The sequence below is a fragment of the Macaca thibetana genome, chromosome 6 (genome assembly GCF_024542745.1).
Source record: "Macaca thibetana thibetana isolate TM-01 chromosome 6, ASM2454274v1, whole genome shotgun sequence".
Taxonomy (NCBI): domain Eukaryota; kingdom Metazoa; phylum Chordata; class Mammalia; order Primates; family Cercopithecidae; genus Macaca; species Macaca thibetana.
In genome coordinates, this window is record NC_065583.1 from 176,431,422 (window position 1) to 176,454,171 (window position 22,750).

Sequence of the window (22,750 nt, forward strand, 5' to 3'; positions counted from 1 at the left end):
TGTTTTTTTTTTGGTTTTTTTTTTTTTTTTTGTTTTTTTTTTTTTTTTTTTTTTTTTTGAGACGGAGTCTTGCTCTGTCGCCCAAGCTGGAGTGCAGTGGCCGGATCTCAGCTCACTGCAAGCTCCGCGTCCCGGGTTCACGCCATTCTCCTGCCTCAGCCTCCCGAGTAGCTGGGACTACAGGCGCCCACCACCTCGCCCGGCTAGTTTTTTGTATTTTTTTAGTAGAGACGGGGTTTCACCGTGTTAGCCAGGATGGTCTCGATCTCCCGACCTCGTGATCCGCCCGTCTTGGCCTCCCAAAGTGCTGGGATTACAGGCTTGAGCCACCGCGCCCGGCCTGTTTTTTGTTTGTTTTTTTTTGAGACAGAGTTTCACTTTTGTTGCCCAGGCTGGAGTGCAATGGTGCAACTTTGGCTTACCTCAACTTCCGCCTCCCAGGTTCATGCAATTCTCCTGCCTCAGCCTCCCAAATAGCTGGGATTACAGGCATGCACCACCACACCCGGCTAATTTTTGTATTTTTTTTAGTAGAGACAGGGTTTCTCCATGTTGGTCAGGCTGGTCTTGAACTCCCGACCTCAGGTGATCCGCCCACCTCAGCCTCCCAAGGTGCTGGGATTACAGGTGTGAGCCACCACACCCGGCCCAGTTTCAGGTTTTTGTTTGTGCCTCAGTTTTTTTTATATATAAATGAATATATTTTTATTTAAAAAAAAAATTTCCAAGCAGAAGCACCTTTGGCTATAATTCACTGCATTGAAACAGCTAGGCGGCTGAGCACGGTGACTCACGCCTGTAATCCCAGCACTTTGGGAGGCCAAAGCGGGGAGATCACGACGTCAGGAGTTCAAGACCAGCCTGGCCAACATAGTGAAACCTGTCTCTACTAAAAATACAAAAATTAACCGGATGCGGTGGCACACACCTGTAGTCCCAGCTACTTGGGAGACTGAGGCAGGAGAATTGCTTGAACCCGGGAGGCAGAGGTTGCAGTGAGCCAAGAAGGCACCATTGCACTCCAGCCTGGGTGACAGAACAAGACTGTGTCTCAAAAAAAAAAGAGAGGAAGAAAGAGGGAAAGAAAAAAAAGAAAGAAAGAAAGAAAGGGGGGGAGGGAGGGACAAAGAAAAGAAAGAGAGAGAGGGGGAGAGAGAGAGAGAGAAAGAACGAGCTGGGCAAGATGTTTCAGGGCTTCCAAGTCTTTCCTACCCAAGTCATCAGCCCCTGCCAGATCGGCCTATTCATTCCTGCCTGTCTGTGAGGCGACTCTCCTCAAGGAGCTCCGCTGAGTCTCGTTCAATGCCTGATCACCCCAGACCACATGGTGCTTTCCCGCTTCTGTGTCGTATTAACCACTTAACACTGGTCAGGGCCACCCAGTCACATCTCTCCAACTGCATTGCAAATGACCACGGCTAGAACCACAGCTGCCTCCCCCTCCCCCGGCGTCTCAGCACCCAGCACGGGTGAACAAGGTGGGAAGACCCTGTTGAGCAACAAGCCGTCTCCCTCCGATCACAAGGCCTGCTCCTGGGAACACCAGGCCACATGAAGGAGGAGGCCTCACAGTTGCGGGAAATAAATAATTTGGCACAAGGATCAAGATAAAGTAGTTTGAGAAATAGTTGCTGATAATACTTCAGGGAAAAGCCTCATGGTGTTCAGGTGGTCACCTGAGCATATCTGAACTTCCTGGCCCTACTGGTGGAGATGCGAGGGGGTGGCAGGGAAGTGTGTGTCAGTTCTTGCCCTATGTAGCCTAAATACAGGAGGATGGATCCTATCGCAATAGGTTGTCCCATTTTACAAAATACTCATGAACTCACCTCACCAGATGGAGCCTCCTTGGGACTGGACCAAACTCCCCACAGAAATGGCCCTGTGAGGCAAGACTCAGGTGTCCCCGGCCTTCTGATGGCAGCGTTCTTCTCCACCTGGGACACGGGTCAAAGACGCCTTGTAGGCAGTTGGGGGACAGGGGAGGACCCTACCACTGCAGTCAGGGGCTCAGCTGGGGACCACGGGTGGGGCCTCGACAGACTCCTGGGTGCTGCTCGCAGGCAGGTCCCACACAGGACGGAGGGGTCGGCTAGGGCCATCTGTGGGTCTCCCAACCCCACCAGGCTGTGAGCTGACAGCATTTCTCTAAGAAATCTGAATTTTTATAAGAACCTTTCTCCTGTGGTAAAACTCATATCTGTTCATTTTAGAAAATACAGATAAGTAAGAAAACAAAAATAAAAGCCGCTCCCCAGGCGGTGGTGTCCACCCCGTCAAAGCCCCTCCCCAGGCAGCGGTGTCCGCCACGTCGAAGCCCCTCCCCAGGCGGCAGTGTCCGCCCGGTCAGCATCCTATGTTGTTCTCCAGTTCTTGTTACTCAAGGCTTTTCAGCGACTCTGGGGCCGCATCGAGCCCCGGCTTTGTGCGGGATGGATACGACACCCTCGGCCCGAGTCCAGACGCCACCGGTCACTCGCTCTGGGAGGCTCGATGAGTGACCTGCCTTGATGTCCTCATTCGTAAAATGGGTGACAGTTGCCAGGCCAGGGCGGCTGTGGGGCCCCGTGGGGGTGGCGTTTGGAGGATGCGCGCACACACCCACCCTCCTGCAAGGGCCCCGCAGACGGCCTGTGCGACCGCACCGAGGTCCAGGGAGGAAGCCCCTCCCTGCCTGCCCTTGACATCCCGGAGGCCACAGCGGGACAGGCCCGTGGGACAGGCCCGTGGACGCTTCTGCACAAGGCCCCTGGCCTCCCAGAAGAGGTCAGAGGGTGGCCCCTGCCAGTCACGCGCCCGTGGCGACCCCTCCCAATAGGGGTCCCAGCATCGACTCAGGCTCCACGTCGCTCTCAGGGCATCCGGTTGGGAATTCTGGCCGCTCAGAATAAGACTTCAGTGAACAAATTTCTAGGTGCTACTGAAACCAAGTCTGAACATGGGCCCTTCCCAGGGCTGAGACCCCCGGGCCTGGCGCGCTCGGCCCGACAGCGGGGCCCGGCTCTGCCGCCCGCACCCGCCCAGCCCCAGGGAGCGCGGCCCGCACGGAACGCCCGGGAGTGAGGGCTCAGAACACTCCCGAGCGGACGCCGAGGACCACGGACCGTGGACGCGCCGCGGCTCCCTCCAAGGTCCGAGTTTTAAGTGAGACCCGCCAGCCGCACCCCAGAGTGTCCGCCCCGTCCCGGGGCAGCCGGGCCTGACGGCGCCAGGATGCGGCGTGAGGAGGGTCCCGACGCCGGCGCTCGCCCCTCAGCCCCGCACCCGGGAGCGCATCCCGTCTCCACTGCGGGCGGCACGCGGCGGGGGCCGGCGGGGCGCCCAGGACACTTACCCAGGGCCGGCGGGGCGCGGAGGCTCAGGCGCACCCGCGGGGCAGCGCGCCCTGGCCAGGAGCTGTGGCGGCGGGTGCCGGCGCTCGCATCCCGGGGACCCGCGGCGGCTCCAGGGACTGCCCCACCCCGGCACGCGGGCCGCCCGCCCCGCCCCGCCCCGCAGCACCCAGGGCCGGGAGGCGGCAGAGGGCGCCCGCGGGTCCGGCTGTCTTGGGTCCGGCTGCCCCAGCTGCCCTAGCGAACCCGAGACGCCATCCGGTTCCCCTGGGGTCCGCCCTGCGCCCTTCGCGTCCCAGTGATCCCCCGGAGTCTCCGTGCCCCGAGGTGGGGGTCGCGGCCTGCGCCCCTCCAGGCCCTGCGTTCCCCCTGGGGTCTGTGTGCGCCCAGGGCCCCCTCGGTTTTCCCCGCGCCCCCGTCCCCTCCCCAGCGCTCGCCGCGGGCTGTGCTGAGCCGCTGGCCCTAGAGCCGGGTGGCGCAGACCCGAACAGGTAAACTGAGGACAGCGAGTCCCCATCGCCTGCCCCATGAGGTCGTTTCGAAAATGTAAAAGGAGTCATGGTTTTTGCGAATCATAGAGAATATTAAGGTACTTTTGGATCCTGAACTTCTCAGGAAGCGGACGCGCGCCAGGCACCGCAGGGTCGCCCGTGCGAAGTTCCTCGTCCCGGACTTTTCAGGGTCCCACGCGGCAGGTGCGCGGCCCTGGACGCCCCAGCCCCGCCCACCCCGCCGGTCGGCACCTGGGACCACGCGGCCGAGAGCCAGGTCCTCCCTGCAGGTCCCCAGGGCTCACCCCGCGCCCTCTGAGCGCCCGCCGGCCCCTCCTACCTCGGGCTGCGCCTTCTCCTTCCCCTTCCCGGTGGTCCTTGGCCCCCTCCGGTCCTCCGTCCCGGCGCGCAGGCCCTGGCCGAATTCCCTGTACCCTCCGGGGATCCCTGGGGACACCCTCAGCCTGGCCTCGCACCCCGACGTCTCCACAGACTCTGGCCGGCTTCCACCCGTTCGCGCTCTCGCTGGGGCCGGCCATGGGGCCGTCCGCCCCTCCTTCTTTCCCGGCCGCTCGCTCGGGGGTCCCTGGAGTCCGCTCCTCAGCATCCGCGCTCCTCATCCCAGCCGGGCCAACCGCGCCCCCCCATCCCGCACGGCCGGTTTTCAGCAGCGCGGCCGAGGCTGTCACTGGCGCTCCCCAGGCTCTCAGTGCAACCCCGTCTCCCTGACGCCCCCAACCCGCCCCGCGCCTCCTGCTGTTCTCCGAATAAGGCTTGTGGGCCTTGGGGACTTTGCACTCTCTGCTGTCGGCTCAGGAGAAGTCTCTCCCAGACACAGGGTGGGCGCAGCTGAGAAGCCCACCCTGCCCCCAAGTGGCCACCGCCCCTCCCAGGCTGTAGCTCCTGCAGGGCAGCCCGGAACTGTAGCGTTCTCCCGCTGTGTCCCCAGGGGTCACCAGGTCGGCTCTGCTCACCTCTGGTTCCTAATAGCAGAGGCTCAAAAATGTCGGCTGAGTAAATGGGCTTTTTTTGAGGCAGAGTCTCGCTCTATCACCCAGGCCTGAGAGCAGTGGTACCATCTCAATTTACTGCAACCTCTGCCTCCAGGGCTCAAGCGATTCTCGTGCCTTAGCCTCCCAAGTAGCTGGGATTACAGGCACAGGCCACCATACTCAGCTAATTTTTTTTTCGGCTAATTTTTTATTTTTTTTTTAAGTAGAGATGTGGTTTTGCCATCTTGACCAGGCTGGTCTCGAACTCCTGACCTCAGGTGACCCACCCGCCTCGGCTTGCCAAAGTGTGGGGATTACAGGCATGAGCCACTGTGCCACTGGGACAGCCAGGAGCCCTGGGTGTACCCATTTATTTTTTGATGTGGAACAATGCGCAACTATATTGCTGTGTTTTTAAAAATCATTAGTTGTATCTCGATCCAATTTTTGTAAAGTGAATTATGCACAGGAAATGTGTAGTTGGATAACTGTGAGGTTACAGGTGAACTTTAATTTCTTTTTACTTTTTAAAAAGTCTACAATTCCTGTAAATTTTTGCAAGAAGCACATAGTTCCTCTGTGATCTGTTAAAATAAGAACCTGTGGGTAGAAGGTGATGGTGGTGAGCCACACCCCCCTGCACAGGAAGACAGCACCCCCATGTCTCAGGGCAAGCACGGGTCCCTTCCACCTACCCTGTCCCACCAGAACCAACTGGAATGAGACACTTTGTTACTCTGAGTACACAAGGAAACGGCTCCTCCTTCCCTCCCACTGCCCTCGACCGGCACAGGCCGTCCACACCCCCTGTCCCCTGTGCTTGTCCCCAGAGTCTCAGGTCTCTGCAGGACCTGGGGCAGCCAGTGGGACTGTGCAGAAAGAGGATGACCCTGCTGTGGGAGGCACTGCCCCTAAAGTCTCAGGGTCCAGCAGGCAGAGCCCCACGTGGAGTCCTGGAGTCTCTGGGCACCCCACCCGCACAATGGCGGATCCCCGAGCCGCCTCCCGGTCAGGTGGGCTGTCAGGCATGCCTGCCTCCCCACGACAAAGGTCCAGATGCAGCTGACACCCCCACTCACAGTCTCCTTTCTGCCTCTGTGCTGGGGACCCTGTTCAGGAGGTCTCCTCCCTCCAGTCAGGACTTGCCATCCCCACTGTCATTGAGGCCTCTGGCTCCCACCCACACTCCCAGCAGCTGGAGACACACCCCTTTCTCCTGGGCCACTGGTCCTCCTGGGACTCTGAACCAGAGGGACTAACACCTGGCAGGGATGGCAGCTGGGGCAGGACTGGAAGCCTCCAAGGAGCCACCCCCAGCTCTGGGTACACCCACAAAGGAGTCGTGGGTGCAGCGGGTCCCCAGAGCCATCTGAGCTGGACTCGGCCCCCAGTGGACGGCCACAAGGCAGGTGCCCACGGCCGGCTGCAGCGCCAGGCCCCTCCCAAACACAACCAAGTTGTCTTCCCAGAAGTGTGGGGGCAAAGCTGCTCTTCATGGGCCTCTAGGAGTGGTGACCACCACTGCCCCCTCCTGGCCACACCTTTGCCTCCCACAGGCAGACCAGGCCAGGACGCCAGGGCCCTGACCTCAGAGGCAGACAGGGGTACATGGACCCCTCGGGCTGGGCCAGGACCCGGTGCAGGCGTCTATGGCTCTCTGGCTCTCTGACAGTGGCTAGGTTTCCCGGGTTCCCCACGACAGCTGTGGCTCGCAACGTTGATGCCTCACAGGGAGCCGCGTGGGCAGCCCTGGTCATGCTTGGGTTCCCTCTCCCATACCACTTTCTCCTGGAGGACAGAGAAGGACCTGGGGAATTTTGTCTTTTGTTAAAAACCACCAGGTAGCTCCCTGCTGGGCACAGTCACGGTGGCACCCGTCAGAGCTCCTGCTTCCAGGGTGCATTCCATCATTCCAAGTTCACTGTGCTGGAGTCAGCTCTCTGCCTGCCACAGGGTGGGGGGATGGAGGGTGAGGGGGGGAGATGAAGGATGGGGTAAGGTGCAGGGTGATGGGGGGAGGTGCGGGGGGAAGGTGCGGGGGGGAGGTGCGGGAGGGAGGTGGAGAGTGAGCAGGGGAAGTGAGGGGGGAGGTGGAGGGGGAGGTGCAGGGTGAGGGGGAGGTGCAGGATGAGGGGGGAAGTGGAGGTGAGGGGGGGAGGAAAAGGATGGGGGGAGGTGCCAGGTGAGGAGGAAGGTGAGGGATGGAGGGAGGTGCAGGATGAAGGAAGGAGGTAAAGGATGTGGGGAGGTGCAGGGTGTGGGGGAGGTGGAGGGTGAAGTGGGGAGGTACAGGATGGGGGGAAGTGCAGGACTGTGGGGGGAGGTGCAGGGTAGGGAGCGTGGGGAGGCACAGGCCAGGGGCCCCAGGTGAGGGTGGACGGCGTGCACCTGCACCTCCATGTCTGCACTGATGACTGTGAGGACCCAGAGCAGAGGGAGGTAGCGGCCCCCAGAGATGGCTGTGCCCCCCGTGTCCTGCTGTCTTGGGTCTTGAGACCAGGGGTCGAGCGACACTGGCCTGGCCTGGCCTCCCCGACCCAGCCTCACCATGCTGGGCCTGCGCGGGGCACCTGGTCAGCTGTCCACCCCCTCCACCCCCAAACCCAGGCTCTGAAGGGTCACAGGGCACAGCCTGCCTGACAAGGGAGAGTTGAAAGGGTGAAGGCCCTTCTCTCTGTGGTCTCTGCAGCTACAAATGCCATGGCTGTGTCTGGCAGGGCCACCCGGTCAGCCAGCAGCTCCCGGAGCTCTGTGGTGCAGCCGCACTGCCCCCACGTGGCCCAGGCTGTGTGCAGCTGACGGGCCCTCCCTGCAGACGCCTGAGGATGGGGTCTGTGCTGGCAGTGTGGCTGGCAGTGTGGCTGGCGGGGGGCACGGCACCCCCTCCAGAGAATCCTCCACAACTCGTGAGCTCACTGCCCTCCAGGGACCCCCAGTTTTGTATCAGTGACTCCCACCAGGAGAGCAGGGGAGTCCCCCCTCCACAATTCCACTGCAAGATGCTCCTCACCGCCTCCCCTTGACTCCTGGTGGCTGGGAGCTCCCGGGGAAATGCCCCTCCCGACAGCCACAGCCCACCAGCCCGACACAGGCTCTGCATCCAGGGGTTTCCTTGCCAGCAGGCCGGCCTGACATGCGTTTGTCCAGCGTGCTACCCCTGCTGGTCCTCCCAGCGTGCGGTGCAGCGGCCCCAGCACCCTCCTCACCTTCTGCTAAAGAACTTGTGCTCCCGAATTCTCAGCGGCTTTTGTTCTCGTGAGTCTTCATGGAGGCCCCTCTCCAAGGCAGCCTCCCAGAGTCTGCCTGCAGATCCGGAGCCCCCATGGCAGCCATGTGCAGAGTAGCTGAGGGTCCCTGCACCACACACCTGAGTGTACCTCACACCTGTGAATCTGCCACACACCTGAGCACACCACAAACCTGTGCGTCTGTCCCACACGCACGTGACGTGCTGAGAAACACTTTATCTCCATCAGAGGAACATCTCATTGCTGCGAAAAGGAAGGAAACCTCATCCACAATCTGACCTTTTCTCTGTAAAAGTCTCCGTCTCACCTGCCTTGTCTGCTTTCTAGGAATATGGAGCTAACCGCACACATACAACATTCCTTCCCCGGCAGCTGATACACAGGATGAGCACATCGGCCTCAGCATCAGCCGTTGGCCCGTATCATCCATGGAGGACAGACGCTGATCGTGTGCCTGTAGGCAGGTGTCTCTCACCAGGGCTGGCAGCTCCTCGGAGTAGCAGAGGCTTCCCCGACCCAGGTAGGAATCCAGAGGCCAGAGAAGCTGCGGGTGTGGAGTGGGGGTTGTTCGCTGCAAAGCGAGACAGCACGGGCAAGGGCCTGGAGATGTGGCTGGGAGGGCTGCAAGGTGGCTGCAGCAGCTGCCCTCACCCCAAGCACGGAGACTTCACAGGCCTGAGGCTGAAGAAGGAGTGAGGGCAGCTCCCAGGGTGGGGTGGGTGCAGCTACTGGACACTGAGTCCAGGTGCCCGTGAGGCGAGGGAGAAGCTGCTGGGAGCCTGGCCGTGGAGGCCTGGGTGAGGAAGGAAGACCTCATGGAATTGGGAGCCTGGGGCCTGGGCAAGGCAGCTGACCTCACGGAGTGGAGCCTGGGGTCATCTGCTGCAGAGTCACGGGGGTGTCAAGGTCTAGCGAGGCACCCAGCGGATGGCTGGGGATCCTCAGAGACCGCCCTGGGATCCCCATGACTGAGGTCACAAGGTCAGTCCCAGCCCCACATACCTTGGGCCTGACCCTGCCACACCCGGGCCTCCTGTCCAGTGATGTTCTAATCCACTAACCACGGGCACCACAGATGGGAAACTCACGGTGCCAGGCCCCACCCGTGGCCAGCACAGGCCAACAGATCCCCAGTTTCTTATCAGTGACACCCACCAGAACCCAAATCTGAAATCTGAATACCCCACCCACTTCTTCCACACAAGCTCTGGCTTCAGGTTCTAGGGGAGGCCACGTGCCAGCACGAGGGGTGGGGGTTGCGAGGGGATGCAGGCAGCGAGGCTGCAGGTGCTGCCGGGGGACACACACACCAGCCAGGACCGCAGGACAGACCACAAGGCTACAGGCAGCACAGATGGCTGTGGGCAAGGACCCCCCGCAGCCTGGCAGGTGGTGTGACCGGCAGAGTAGCCAACCAGGAGCAGACGAGGACAGCGCAGTGCAGGCCCCACACCAACCCGGGGGCCACATGGGGCCTGGGCACCTGAGAAGGGGCCAGCACAGATTGGCGGTGTAGCCAGAGGGAGCAGCCAGGCCCCCAAGCCCACATCCCTCCTCCTCCCATACCCAGGGAGCCGGGAGCGCCTGCTCCAGAGGGATCCGTATCCAGAGGCCCCAGGCCAAGTGCAGGTGGGCAGTTGGAGATCTCACCTGGAGCACAGATGCAGCCCAGCCCCCCCACCCCTCCACACACACAGCACACACCTGCCCAGTGTTGAGACTGGGGCTTTTTCCAGGAAACCACGCCCCCTGCCCCTCACCCCTCAACACACCAAGCAGGGATTTGAGCAGGTAGCAGATCCCAAGAGACCAAAACAGAGAAAAGACGTGCAGAACTGTGTGGAACGAGCAGCGTCAAGGCAGGTGTTCTGAGCAGAGGCTGCAGCCCCGAAACCAGACGCATCACTGCAGAAGGGAAGCGTCCAGAGAATGAGGCTGGGGCTCAGGAGTGTCAACCCAGGGGGGCCCGGCGCTGCACAGCGAGGCAGGGAGGGGGACCGGGCAGCACTGGCAGTGGACCGAGGTGAGCAGGGGGATGTGCTGGGTGGCCACGTGCTGCAGGCCACGTGCGGAGATAGCGTGGCTAAATCATTGATGATGGAAATGCGCAACCTGCTACACCAAATTGGATTTCTTTATCCACACGGAGCAGTTTTATGAAACGTAGCCTCTTGAACAGAGGGTGAGAGTCCCTCTGGCTTTTCACAAGCAGAGCTGTGCACGCTGGGCTGGACAATGTCCCAGAAGGTGCCCAGGACCCTGGGAGGTCCCAGACGAGCCAGCACATCTGACGCAGTGACTGTCTGTAGGACCAGGGCATGGGGCCTGGTTCTTGGACCTATTTGATTTGAAGAGCTGAAGGCAGACCACAGGTCTAACATTCCCTTTATTGCTTACGTCGCATATACCAATGAATACAATAAACTCCTTTTTAAAAAAGTAAGGCACATGAAAAGCCTTTTGTGCAAGTTCCATATTATTTTAAAATTCCTATTGGCTAATAAAAGCATTTCCACTATAGAACCAGAGACATCTAGAAAAGCACATGATAGATTTCTTTGCAAGCAGAATGCCTCAAACATTATTACATTTACCTCATGGCACAATGAGACAGTCACCAAATCCAATGTCTGCATTATAATGATGCAGCTACTATTACAGTTGGAAAACATTAATCACCTTATCCACATATGTACAGCTGGGTCCCCACACGGTAAAATCTAAAGGAAGAACAGCATCTAACTGCATCTGGGTTCCATTCCCTCACAGGCAGGAACTTTGGCGTTTCGGCTCTTGCCATGTCGTGCTGCTCTTCACGAGAGGCCAGGGTCATACGATACTGAAGACCATGGACAGGTACTGTTCGTACGACACCTGAATCCAGCCATCCTGATCCGTGTCGTAACGTCTGAATATATCCGTCAACCTCTGGGGAGAAAACACACATTAAATCTCGACAGTGAACGGAAGGAGCAAGGTGCACTGGGACAAAGTCATTAGGAACCCAATCTCAGAAGCACACAGGTCATCTCCTGATGAAGCCCAGCACAGGGAGGCACAGGTGGGGCCGGAGCTGTTCACACGGACAGTGGGAGTGGGAAGAACACAGGGCTGCAGGGCTGGCTCCACTACGTCCAGCCCTGGCTGAGCCCCTGACCGAGCCCCTGATCCCAGGCCCTGGTCTCCTGAGTCTCCCGGAGGCCTGGGCCCTTCCTTCGCCCCTGAAGACCGTCCCGTGGAGGCCCTCCACCCTCCAGTGGCTCGCCTCTGCTGTGGGGCCACCTGGGCTATGTGGAGCTCAGGACACAGCGGGGGATCTTGTGACATCACGAGGGCTTCAGGCTCCTTCAGCCCCGCCCACCCCTCCCTCTGACAGCCGAGGGTCCAGGCCAGATCAGCAGCAGAGACAGGGTGACCGCCTACACCCTCCTAACAGGGATGGTTAAGTAAGTGCCACTTCTAGATGATGGACTTGGGGCAGCCGTAAACTATCATGAAGATTCAGGCCAGCATGGTGACTCTCGTCTGTGATCCCAGCACTCTGGGAGGCCAAGGCGTGAGGATCGCTTGAGCCTGGGGGTTGAGGCTGCAGTGAGCCGTGTTCACACCACCACACTCAGGCCTGGGTGACAGACAGCAAGGGTCTCTCAAAAAAAAAAAAAAAAAAAAAAAGGAAGGAGAAGGAAAAAGAAAGAAGAAGAAGAAAGAAGAAGAAGAAAATGTGACAAGGGAAGAAAACAGCAGTCCTCGCATATCAGAACGTGGACAGGGTGTGGTGACTCTCGCCTGTGATCCCAGCTACTCAGGAGGCCAAGGCGGAAGGATCGCTTGAGACTTGGGGTCGAGGCTGCAGTGGGCTGTGTTTACACCACCACATTCCAGCTGGGGTGACAGAGCAAGACTCCATCTCAAAGGAAAAAAAACCACCCTGCAGGAACGCCACAGCACCACCAGGCCCCTGGACTTGGCAGCAGCTACGGCCTCACCAAACTCCAAAAACACCTGCAATGGATGATGCTGGCTTGAAGAATAATGGGTAATTTTTCTTTCTATTTTGAATCCTTTGTGTTTTTCTAGAGTTTCTAAAAGTGTTCATATTATTTGTTAAAAAATAATTTTCGAAAAGCCTTTATCCTTTTGGAAAAAGCAGATGAATCAAAACGTTTTTGAGGGAATTTTAACTTGTGGTCTGCAGCTTTCTTTTCTTTCCCATTCCCCATCTGTCTAGTGTTTAGGGTCACTCTCCAAGGGTGGGGACAGCCCGGGAACTGGCTGTCAGGCCCTCCCCACGCGGTCTGGAGCCGGGCCTTGGGGAGGCAGCACCCCCCAGGAGGAGCTACGCTTGCTGCGGATGTGCCTTGGAAGGCGCTGGAGAGGTCACTGTGAGGCCGCCAGTGTTACTCCAGCTACCGAAAGCTCACACAAGATCAACGTTAACTTACAGAACATAGTCTCAAATGAAGATCTGAATCCTACAGCAATTCAGTCACGGTACATAACGAGATTTTACACTGCATCTTTTCCCTCTTTTTTTGTGAGACAGTGTCTGGCTCTGTCACCCAGGCTGGAGTGCAGTGGTGTGATCTTGGCTCACTGCAACCTCCACCTCTTAGGCTCAAGTGATTCTCCTGCCTCAGCCTCCTGAGTAGCTGGGACTATAGGCATGTGACACCAGGCCCGGCCTACACTTTTTTAAAGTGTTCAGAGAACATTGTGAAAATGTCATCCAACGTGGCAGGAACCCCAAGAGGCAGGGCAGGAAAGGCTCCCCCACTGTCGAGTTTTGAGGCTTCCATGTTCACAGACCTGGTTCTCCAACAAATCCCTGAAGAGCAGGGACTGATGGATCCATAAACCAGAGGAAACTCACTTTTACAGATCTAGCATTTTAATTGTTACATAGAATAAACAATTTGGGAACGTTTCCGAATTTCCCCATTATTTCTAAAAACCCCATGCTGTTCCTCTCTCTCACGGAACTGCGCGGCCACCAAGGCAGGACCTTGAGGAATCTGGGTGGAGACCGGGATCTCCACCTGCACACAGCAGCAGGGGTCTGTGTGGAGCTCCCAGGCGGGTCCCCTGAGCCCTGCTCTCCATCTCCGTGCGTCTCAGAGAGAGCCCAGCAGGAAAGACGTCACCAAAGAGCTTGCCTTGCAGGTCAGGGTGCATTACAAGCTCCTGCAGACACTGGTGTGCACAGGAAGAGCGCGGAGACCCCACCGAGGGCAGCCCGAGTGCCCACAGGCTCCACAGCTGACCTCACACACAACGACGGCAGGACACAGTGATGACCACAACAGAAAACGTGTCCCTTTTCTCAGAATAAAAGTTTTTGCAAAAATACACTATCATTGGCCAGGCACAGGGGCTCATGCCTGTAATCCCAGCACTTTGGGAGGCTAAGGCGGGCGGATTACTTGAGGTCAGGAGTTTGAGATCAGCCTGGCCAACATGGCAAAACCCCATCTCTACTAAAAATACAAAAATTAGCTGGGTGTCACCTGTAATCCCAGCTACTGGGGAGGCTGAGGCAGGAGAATCGCTTGAACCCGGGAGGCAGAGGTGAGAGTGAGCCGGGATCGTGCCATAGCCTGGGTGACAGAGCGAGACTCGGTCTCAAAAAAAAAAAAAAAAAAAAAAATCAGAACACCAGAACATACGTGTAACTAACCCACCAGATACTGCAAAAACAGCGTCTTCCAGATGGGCTGCTCTATGCCATTTCCAAGGGGAGGAAAACATGTTTGTCTACACTTCCACTAACCAGCTACTTCTCCAAAGATGAGACTCAGTCTTACAAGCTCCAAAAACTAATTCTACATACGCCTGACTCCTTGGATTGAAGGTCAGGTGCATCACGCTGGCAAGCGAACCCCTCCCACCACCACAGCAAACCCAGGCAAAGCCACTCCGTCACCTGCAGGACGATGCAGCCCTGGATGAAGTCGTCGAAGGCGATCTGCCCCCGTCCCTGCCTGTCGAACTTTCGAATGAGGATGTCGTGGAACTGGTCAGAGAGCCGGTAGCCTTGAAGAGTGAAAGTTGGAGTCAGAGAGGGCTGGGAGAGACGGGAGGTATGTGCCAACGCCCACCCCTCCCTCCCAAGGCCCACAGCCTCTAACACACACGATGCAAGGCTGGGTGCGAACGGAAGTGCAAATTCACTCAAAGGCACTCAGAACTGAGACGCTTCCCGAATACGTCGCTGTGTAATGAGCTCACATCTGCAGTGCATGGAGCGACCCCTCGAGACCAGGACCCTGGAAGGAGGAGCGAGTGGGACGTTGCCATCGGTCACTCTCGTGAATTAACTACTCACCCCAGGGAAGCACTCACCAACCACCACCCCACAGGACGGCCATGCTCAGTTCGTGAACCCAGTGGAGTTACTTTCAAAGTCCTTATTGATTTTATTATGTTTATTAACCTAGATAAGAAAATTCTGAATGATTCGCCGCCCTGGGTTGCTTGTCACCAGACAATGCTTTGAAAACTAAAATTTCACAGAAGGTTTCCAGTTATACAAAGTATCAATGTCAAGAAATGGGAGTGTCTGGGGGATGTGCCCCACCCGCCATGAGGGACTGACGGGCACAGTGGCAGGGTGACCTCGGAAAGGTCCAAGTTACTGCAGGGCCACCAAGGGCTAGGATTTCGTTTCCAGTTCACCGAGCCTGTCCTGAAAAAGGCCTCCCACAGGGAGAGGGCTCTGAAGACGTGTGGAGGCAGCAGGTGTGTTCGGGCACCTTGGAGAGCACGCCCCGCCTGCCTCCCTCCCTTCCCTCCCTCGAAATCCCACTGCCTTCGTGACTGTGGCAGCCTTACTGACTCAGGAGGCAAGATCCAGGTGCCGATCTGTTTTTACTGGTTTTCAGCCCTGCTGGAATCTCTGCAGGGATGTGTGCACCTACTGTCTGAATCTCACAGTTAATCGCCTGCACAAACAGCCCCTTCACGGATAAAGAGTCAAGCACACACACATGAACACAGTGCCTTCCAGAGTGGTCAGGGCGTTCTGCCATTTAAGTTCAGGGGTCCCTAAACGTGCAACAGTGGAGTTGCTTCGGACCCTCCTTCCCTGCAAGCTGAGAAGACAGGACCTCCCGTTACATTCAGAAAGAGATGGCAGAGTTGTGAACAGCTGCCACTTCTTCTGGTCCCTACTATTCCCACCTCCTCACTCCCTGCACCTGTACCGCGGCTGAGCCCGGCCTGCTGAGGACAGACAGCCCAGCCTGCTGGGACACGGCCACAGGGACACTCCTGTCTGGGAATGCACAGGGGACAGAGGTCATTACTGGCCTCCCGCCAAGGCTGGGGAAGGACAGCAGAGCTGCTGACAGAGGCCCAGGAATTTCAGTCTGCACAGACAACAGGAGCAACCCCGCTGCCTCTGGAACTAACTTCCAGCGTCCTTGGTCATCAGTAACAGTGAAGGGAAAACAAAGGCAGAGTCAGACTAGTAAAATGAGGGAAGAACAAACGAACTAAAAGAAGAATGTTTATTTGAGAAGCCAAAACCCAGCCGCAACTGCTTCTGAGTTTCTGTTAATGAAAGTCAGCCCATGTGAGACGACCAGCACCCTTGGGCCCACCCCCGACACACCCGTTTCCAAGGTCATTCTCCTCTTTCGGACTCGCTGAAATGTTGTGAACCAGCAAGCAGAGCCGTGACCTCCTTGGAAATCTCATCCATTCCACCTCCAGGGAAAATACAAGCTGCCCCCACTCAACAGGATGAGGCTCCCTGGGGCTCCCCCAGCTCTGGGGGGCCTGGCACAGTGGCAAAGGGCCACGGCGGCGGAGCTGTTCTCCGCCCAACTGCCTTTCTCAGACACCCACTGCCCACCAGAGGGGAGAGTCTCGCTGGCTGTTTACGGCAACCTAACGGCACGTGCTGAGTCAGCCGGCCCGGCGCCGGGTGGAACGTGCGGACGCTGGCTGTTTACGGCAACCTAACGGCACGTGCTGAGTCAGCCGGCCCGGCGCCGGGTGCTGGGTGCCCGAACGTGCGGACGCCTTCCTCACCTTTTCACTTCCGGTCTCTGAGCGTGGCACACAGTTGAGGTTAACAATAAAGGCTTAAAAAACGAACGGGTGGATTATAAAATCCACACGTGGCCCCGTCAGAGACACCGGGGAGAAATCTCGCAGGCTCCACCACCTGGTGATTCCCTGTGCCGGCCCCTGAGCTCAAGTGCAGCCTCCCTGCTTCATCTGAGAGCAGAACACTTGTTCGTAAGGGCCAAGACAAAAGAAGAATTTTTGCTTCTGGGGCCGACTTCCTAAGAGTTATTATAGGAAATCTTTTGAAATAATCAAAATACAAAAAGGATGACAATGCCCCTTTCCACGGAAGATGTGGGAGATGGTCCTGGACATCAAGAACCAAGCGCAGAAGGAAACTTGCCAGGGTAACCAGAGACAACGCTGCGATGGGACACCGCACCCAGGAAAGCCTGGCAGTCAGGAAGGGCTCTGCCACCGTGCAACACGAGGAGGCCTGCCCGCTCCGGGGCACCAGGAAGGCTGTGTGACCGGCCGTGCCTCCCACCACAGCTCAGCACAGTTTTCTGGGCAGTCCTTCGCCAGACCAGGACGAAGAGGGCCTCAGAGAGCAGGCAGCACCGTCCACAGCAACTTCCACTGCGCATTCTGAGGACCGGTGGTCACCGGCACGAGGCAAAGGGAGCTCCGGGGCCTGACAAGGTTGGGAAAAGATGTCTGTGGCACCAGAGGTCGCTTGTCTAAAAATAACTCCAGGCTGGTCCTGAAGTCCATGTGGTCCTGGCCGCACTCGGCAGCACGGGCCTCCCCGGCCCCAGGACCGCTCTCTGTGGAGGGTGGCATCCTTCCCTTCCAGCCCTTCCTTACTTGCTCCAGGGAAGAGGAGCCGGCCAGGGTTCCCTCCACTTCCCCCACCCAAGGACACAGCAAGGTCAGCTGCATTCCAAGTGCCAATTCAGAGCCATCCAGCCCAAATCCTGGCTCGCAGCTGGTCAGCTCAGAACTGCTTCTTGAGACCCAGTGTGCATAGCCAGCCCTGTGGACAAGCTTGTAAGGTGAGAAAGAGAAGAGAAAGAAAGGCAGCCATAAAGTGCATGCTGGGAGGAAACGCGAGGAGAGGCGGCGTGCTTAGGTAAGTGAGACTCCAGTTATCTCAGAGGTACTCAAGTAGAATCGAATTTTCCTCACTGTTTCTAAGGAGCCTTTTAAGTAAATCACGGAAGCGGCTTCATACAGGGGCCAGATGAAATCCGCCTGGATTAGAATCTTGGTGCAGCCACCAAGAGCCTCAGGCTGGCCCCAAACATGTCCGTTGTTCCTCTGTAAATAGAACCCCTGCTTCCTCTCAGACCTGAGACTAGCACAGGAAGCCCGTGGACAGGCCCTATGGATGCACTCTGGACGGGCCCTGTAAACACTCCTAGTCCCACGGCACACTGTCACACGTGTGTGCACACGCGTTCACACACATGCACACAGTACGCACCTGCGGAACACACTTGAGAATGATCACGTGCTCCGCCTCTCTGATGCTGTTCTGAGGTGCACGGCACACGTGTGCGCACACACGCCGAGCACACACACGCCGAGCACACTTGAGAATGGGCACGCAATCTGCCTGACGCCCCTTCTGAGGCGCACGGTTTGGACCTGGTGACTGACAGCTGTTTCTTAGGTTGACTGTCACCTTTTCAACACGCTTTGATCTATCATGAAATATAAGCTGCCCTGCCCCACGGTATTTTCACGGATCCACTTTTAAATGATTTCAAAAGCCACATTCTCAGTTTTGCTCGTAACATCATTCCACTTCACAAAAGACGAATGGCTTGCATAGCCCTTATCTCATTTTGGATAAAAAACTGCATAAACGTATCCGTGTCAAGGATCGCCTTCCGACATGAGCAGTATCAAATACGAACCTGCATGATGTCAACAAAAACTTTACATAGCCTGGTTAGACAATCAGTTAAGTTCAACAAGGTTTAAAAAACTTCAACGGCTCCTAGGTTCCAAAATGAAACACGCTACACAAGCCAGGATGAGTGAGTTACCGAAACCTGAAAGGGCCTGCTTCAGCTCGTTCTTGTCGATCATCCCGGAGTTGTCCCGGTCGTACGTGCGGAAGACGTTCTGCCAGTCCGTGATGTACTTCCACACACCCGTGAACTCGCTGAAGTTCACACCGGCCTTGTTCTCACGGTCAAACATGGCTGAGACAGAGGAACAGTCAAGCAACAAAAGATCAGTCGCAGCAAACTCACTCGAGGCTTCACACCAAACCTCCGCCCTCGGAGCCTGGCGGGGCCCCACTGCTGATCACTAACAGGGGCTGGGCAATGCATGCCTGTCTGTGAATAGGGACGAAATCCCTAAAAGTCTTGTCACTTTTGCCCTGGGTGGGGGTGTGAGGGATTGTCCCCCAGCCCTAGCCCCCTAAGTCCCATGAGAAGGTGCGCTTGCAGCTGTGAGGCAGGCCGTGCAATAGGATGTGCGAGGAAATCCGGCCGCAGCCATGACGGAAAGAAGAGCAGAGCTTCACACTCAGCTTCCGAGGCGCACGGAGGGTGAGTGGCCCCATCTCCTCTGGCTCCTGGGTCTCGGCCTAGAACACGAATCTAATTCCCAGAGCTGACCCTCTGACTCTCCAGGACCCAGAGCACTGGTGGAGGCTCGGAACAGCCCTGTCAGGAAAACCTGCTTTAATTAGAAACAGACCCTCGCCTACATCCTATTTGCTTTCAGTCTAACTCCAGGTCCAAATACAAAAGAATCTGCAACTACCTTTACACGTAGTCGCAATATGGTTAAAACCCATAGAAAAATTCAATCTGAATTACTGCTGCAGAGAAAACGATAAATCACGTGGTCTCTTTTCAAGAACAGAGGTTAATATAGGACTGCAATACGACTACTCCTAGTTTCATTGGAAATACGTCACAACTGAATGAAAATCCACAGGATGAAAAATCATGTGAGAAACAGCATCGATGCTTCCTCCCAACAGTCCACAACCCCGTGTGCAACCAGGGGCTGTTTTTCACAGGACTGTTCCACGACGTGCACGGTGTGTGTGGACGATGCTGGTGCGTGCAGGACCCACTGTGCACCAGACACCAGTAGGGAAGGGTGCTGGGTGAGCTGCACACCAGGGTGAGGGTTCCGCAGAGGAGTGGCTCCCAGGCCCTTCCTCTCTGGGGGGGAGGTAGCTCCCCATTATCAACACCTTTTCTAGCACTAAAGGCTGAGCCCTGCCACTGCTATGCTTCCAGGTTTTCTCTCCTTCCATCAGTGTGATGTGGCGACATTTGCCTGACCAGCGGGCACAACCGTCTGGAAAAGCCCCCCAGCTACACCAGCACTAGGACTCAGACACCTCACCACACACGGGCTTCGCAAGGAACTCAGGGAATCCTCACAAGACTAAAACGCATGCATGGATGGGAGAGGAAGGAATGAGCCCTAGGCTGCTCTGGGAAACCTGGAGACACATTGCCGTGGTCCCTGTGAGGCAGAACTGAACCTGGGATTCCATATTAAAGAGGAGTGAAGGGGGCCGCACCTCCCAGCAAAGGAAACCTTCCAGAAATCAAGTGGGGCGGGGATGGAAACACGACTCCCCTGAACACCTGCCTGCCCCTGGAGCTGCACCTCCCACCCAGCTACAGGGGATGGAGACACAGAATGACTCTCCTGAACACCTGCCTGCCCCTGGAGCTGCAGCTCCCACCCCAGCTACCGTCTGGGCATGGGGGTGCACACCTGTAATCCCCACTCTTTGGGAGACTGAGGCAGGAGGATTGCTTGAGCCCAGGAATTCCAGACCAGGCCTGGGCAACACAGGGAGACCCTGTCTCTTAAAAGAAACAAGCAAAAACCCGGCTACCTGTACAGCTGGGGAGACCCTGGACCCAAAGAAATGATGCAGACCCTCACATTAAGGCTACACATGGACCCACAAAACAAACAAAAATTACAGAAACATCAAGGAAGTTGGTTACTCTGTGTGGGCTTGAGCAGGAAAAACAATCAGCTATAGACCACCCTCCCAAGGACTTCAAACATACTGTCAAGTAGCTCCACGTCACAAATACCTAGCACTTTTCAATAAAAACATGTTCTTAAAACTGAAGACTATCATATGAAATATTCGAATAAAGGATGGAATCACAAAAATAAATATGCAATGTCTATCAAAAACACCCAGATAAGATGTGAAAGTAACTAATTTAGAAATTTTAAATATATATAATCTTTAGAATTAGAAACTGAAAGGACAGGTTAAACAAACAGTACATTAACAATAATCAGAATAAAGAATAAAGCAAACAGACACGGAGAGACATGAAAAGGTACAGAGACGGGGGGAGAGGGATGAAAGGGCCTACGCTCATCTAAGTGGTATTCCAGAAGGGAGGAAAGTGATACGGACCCACAGACAAAGGAAACACAAGTGGGTACCCAAGCGGGTCGGATACAAAGAAGCCCAGGCGTGTCCATCTGCTGATATTTACATATGATCGACCTGACAGTCACTGGATTAAAGGGAGTCCACATGCCTGAAAACAAACAACAGGAGTTAAAGTAAAAGGAAAATCTTTGTGGGACAGTGAGTTCCTTGTCTATAGCTGGAGGCCCCGGGAAAGGCAGTAGGGGCTCTAGGGTAGTGGTTTTCTAGACACTCCAGGTGACGTGTCAGCTGCCGTGACTCCTGGGAGGAGCCAAAGCACTGTGTGGTGGGGTCACACCCTGCTGAGTATGGGAGTCCTCCGTGGCCTGCCAGACCTCCATGGCCGTCCACAGTCATCGTGGCTGGACACGCACTCTTATTTAACAGATAACTGAGAAATGGTTCTGTATCATTTTACACACGGAATTTTTCAAGGATGCAGCCACCAGCCAAGTTAAGAAGTTTGCACTTTTGTTAGAGAACTTCACAAATTCCCATTTCAGAAAATCCATCGTCAAGGCCACCACTGCCGGCAGACACCTGAGCACAGCTCGGTCGCTGTGGCATTCACACTAATTCTACCGAAAGGTGCAAGTACCAGACCCCTCCTTCCGTTCTCCCTCAGCAATCATCCCAAAGCACGGTGAAGACATCCATCACCACACTGCAAACATTCCTGACAAATTACGGTCTGGGCTTTATATGATTTTCCCTGAAACTGAATAGGAATACTGTGCTATCCTCGGATTCACTGTAGAATCTGATACCCTTGAGTGCTCACAACCATTTACCAACTATGAGGGTGAAGATTCACTGATGACCTTCACACACAAGAGCCTATTTTCAGAGTGATCTGTACCTTCAATAACTTCCATACTCACTGAAAATGAACTAAACATATTGTTAATGTCAGGAAAGACCAGTGGCTCTCCTCATACCCCATCTGTATTAGACACACAGTTGTTTTTTCTATACACAAAATTGCCACAGTCCTGGGCAGCACACAGGGACAGCCCTCGATCTCAGAGAACAATGTCAGGCTCCCGGTGGAGCACGGGCGGTGGGGTCTGCTGGCACGGTCCCTTAGGCCTCTACGAGTCATCACTCTGGTGCTGGCACGGTCCCTTAGGCCTCTACGAGTCATCACTCTGGTGCTGGCACGGTCCCTTAGGCCTCTACGAGTCATCACTCTGGTGCTGGCACGGTCCCTTAGGCCTCTACGAGTCATCACTCTGGTGCTGGCACGGTCCCTTAGGCCTCTACGAGTCATCACTCTGGTGCTGGCACGGTCCCTTAGGCCTCTACGAGTCATCACTCTGGTGCTGGCACGGTCCCTTAGGCCTCTACGAGTCATCACTCTGGGCTCATGGGGCTCCTCCTAGTGCCATGCCTGCTCTCACCTGAAGTGCGTCCCCTCCTAAGACGCACATACCCTCCCTCCAGCTCCTTCCTTTCCTTCCTCAGGGAGCCTTCCACGGGGGTACCATGTTCTCCCAGCCCAGAAGTTAAATCCATTTACTCTGCCTGAGCACCTCCCAACTTCCCCTTGGGAAGATCCCACCCTCCAGCAGTTATGCAGGGAAGCTGTGCTCTTCCCACAAAGGCAGGTGCACCTGAACCCTGAACCCGTGGCACACACACAGCAAACACTCCACGAGCATCTGTTAGGCTGAATAGAGTGATAATCTGCAGGAATACGTTTCTGCAGGCTTTACAGGTAGCTGGAGGGAGAGTAGGCAGGCATATGTATACAGAGGTATTCGGAAAGGTCAGAATTACTGGAAACTAGTATTACAAAAAACAAAGATAAGCTACAGAGAACCCACAAGGCAAAGAAAGAGGAAAACTCTAAACACCAAGGAGCATCCCTGCCTCACCCAAATCCATCTGGTCTTCCCCCATTCTTCACTGCTGTGTACAGGAACCTAGTGTCTGCACACAAGGGTGACCTGCTCTGACCCAGTGCTGACAAGGAGCCCCAGGAGCCAAAGCCCCTGGAAGCCTCCTGGGCAATCAATCCTCTGTCTTCATGCCATGAGGTTCTTCTCCTCTGTCTTCTGCATCCGTGGCCCTGGACTGTGTGGACCTGGATGAGACCTAAGTCCTCAAGTGAAGGCTGCACTGTGAGGTGTCCTGATCATAAGTAGAAGCTTCTCTGGGCCATCTCAGCAAAAACACGGCCAAACAAGTTTTAAACCAAAGCAACACAGGTTAAAACACAAGCAAG

The 22,750-nt window shown here is 56.1% G+C and overlaps 4 protein-coding genes across 6 annotated transcripts in view; 1 reads left to right on the top strand and 3 right to left on the bottom strand.

The window, feature by feature from the left end:
- The window catches only part of AHRR (aryl hydrocarbon receptor repressor), a 112,623-nt gene extending 109,220 nt beyond the window's left edge, over nt 1–3,403 (bottom strand). The window contains exon 1 of the mRNA XM_050795374.1: nt 3,335–3,403. The gene's annotated coding sequence lies outside the window, so the exon portion shown is untranslated. The remainder of the gene's footprint in view (nt 1–3,334) is intronic.
- EXOC3 (exocyst complex component 3) overlaps nt 1–5,457 on the bottom strand; it is a 145,060-nt gene extending 139,603 nt beyond the window's left edge. The window contains exon 1 of the mRNA XM_050795354.1: nt 5,448–5,457. The gene's annotated coding sequence lies outside the window, so the exon portion shown is untranslated. The remainder of the gene's footprint in view (nt 1–5,447) is intronic.
- CCDC127 (coiled-coil domain containing 127) overlaps nt 1–22,750 on the top strand; it is a 417,207-nt gene that overhangs the window by 312,922 nt on the left and 81,535 nt on the right. The window contains exon 1 of one of the 3 annotated variants that reach the window (XM_050795361.1): nt 19,815–19,827. The exons of the other annotated variants lie outside the window; for them this stretch is intronic. The gene's annotated coding sequence lies outside the window, so the exon portion shown is untranslated. Of the gene's footprint in view, nt 1–19,814; nt 19,828–22,750 lie in introns of those variants that run through there. 3 annotated transcript variants of the gene reach the window in all.
- Nucleotides 10,432–22,750, bottom strand: part of PDCD6 (programmed cell death 6) — a 128,621-nt gene continuing 116,302 nt past the window's right edge. The window contains exons 4-7 of the mRNA XM_050795363.1: nt 20,588–20,632; nt 18,128–18,286; nt 13,984–14,093; nt 10,432–10,991 (exon numbers count right to left, since the gene is read on the bottom strand). Coding sequence (XP_050651320.1) covers nt 10,893–10,991; nt 13,984–14,093; nt 18,128–18,286; nt 20,588–20,632 — 413 coding nt within the window. The 3' untranslated portion in view covers nt 10,432–10,892. The remainder of the gene's footprint in view (nt 10,992–13,983; nt 14,094–18,127; nt 18,287–20,587; nt 20,633–22,750) is intronic.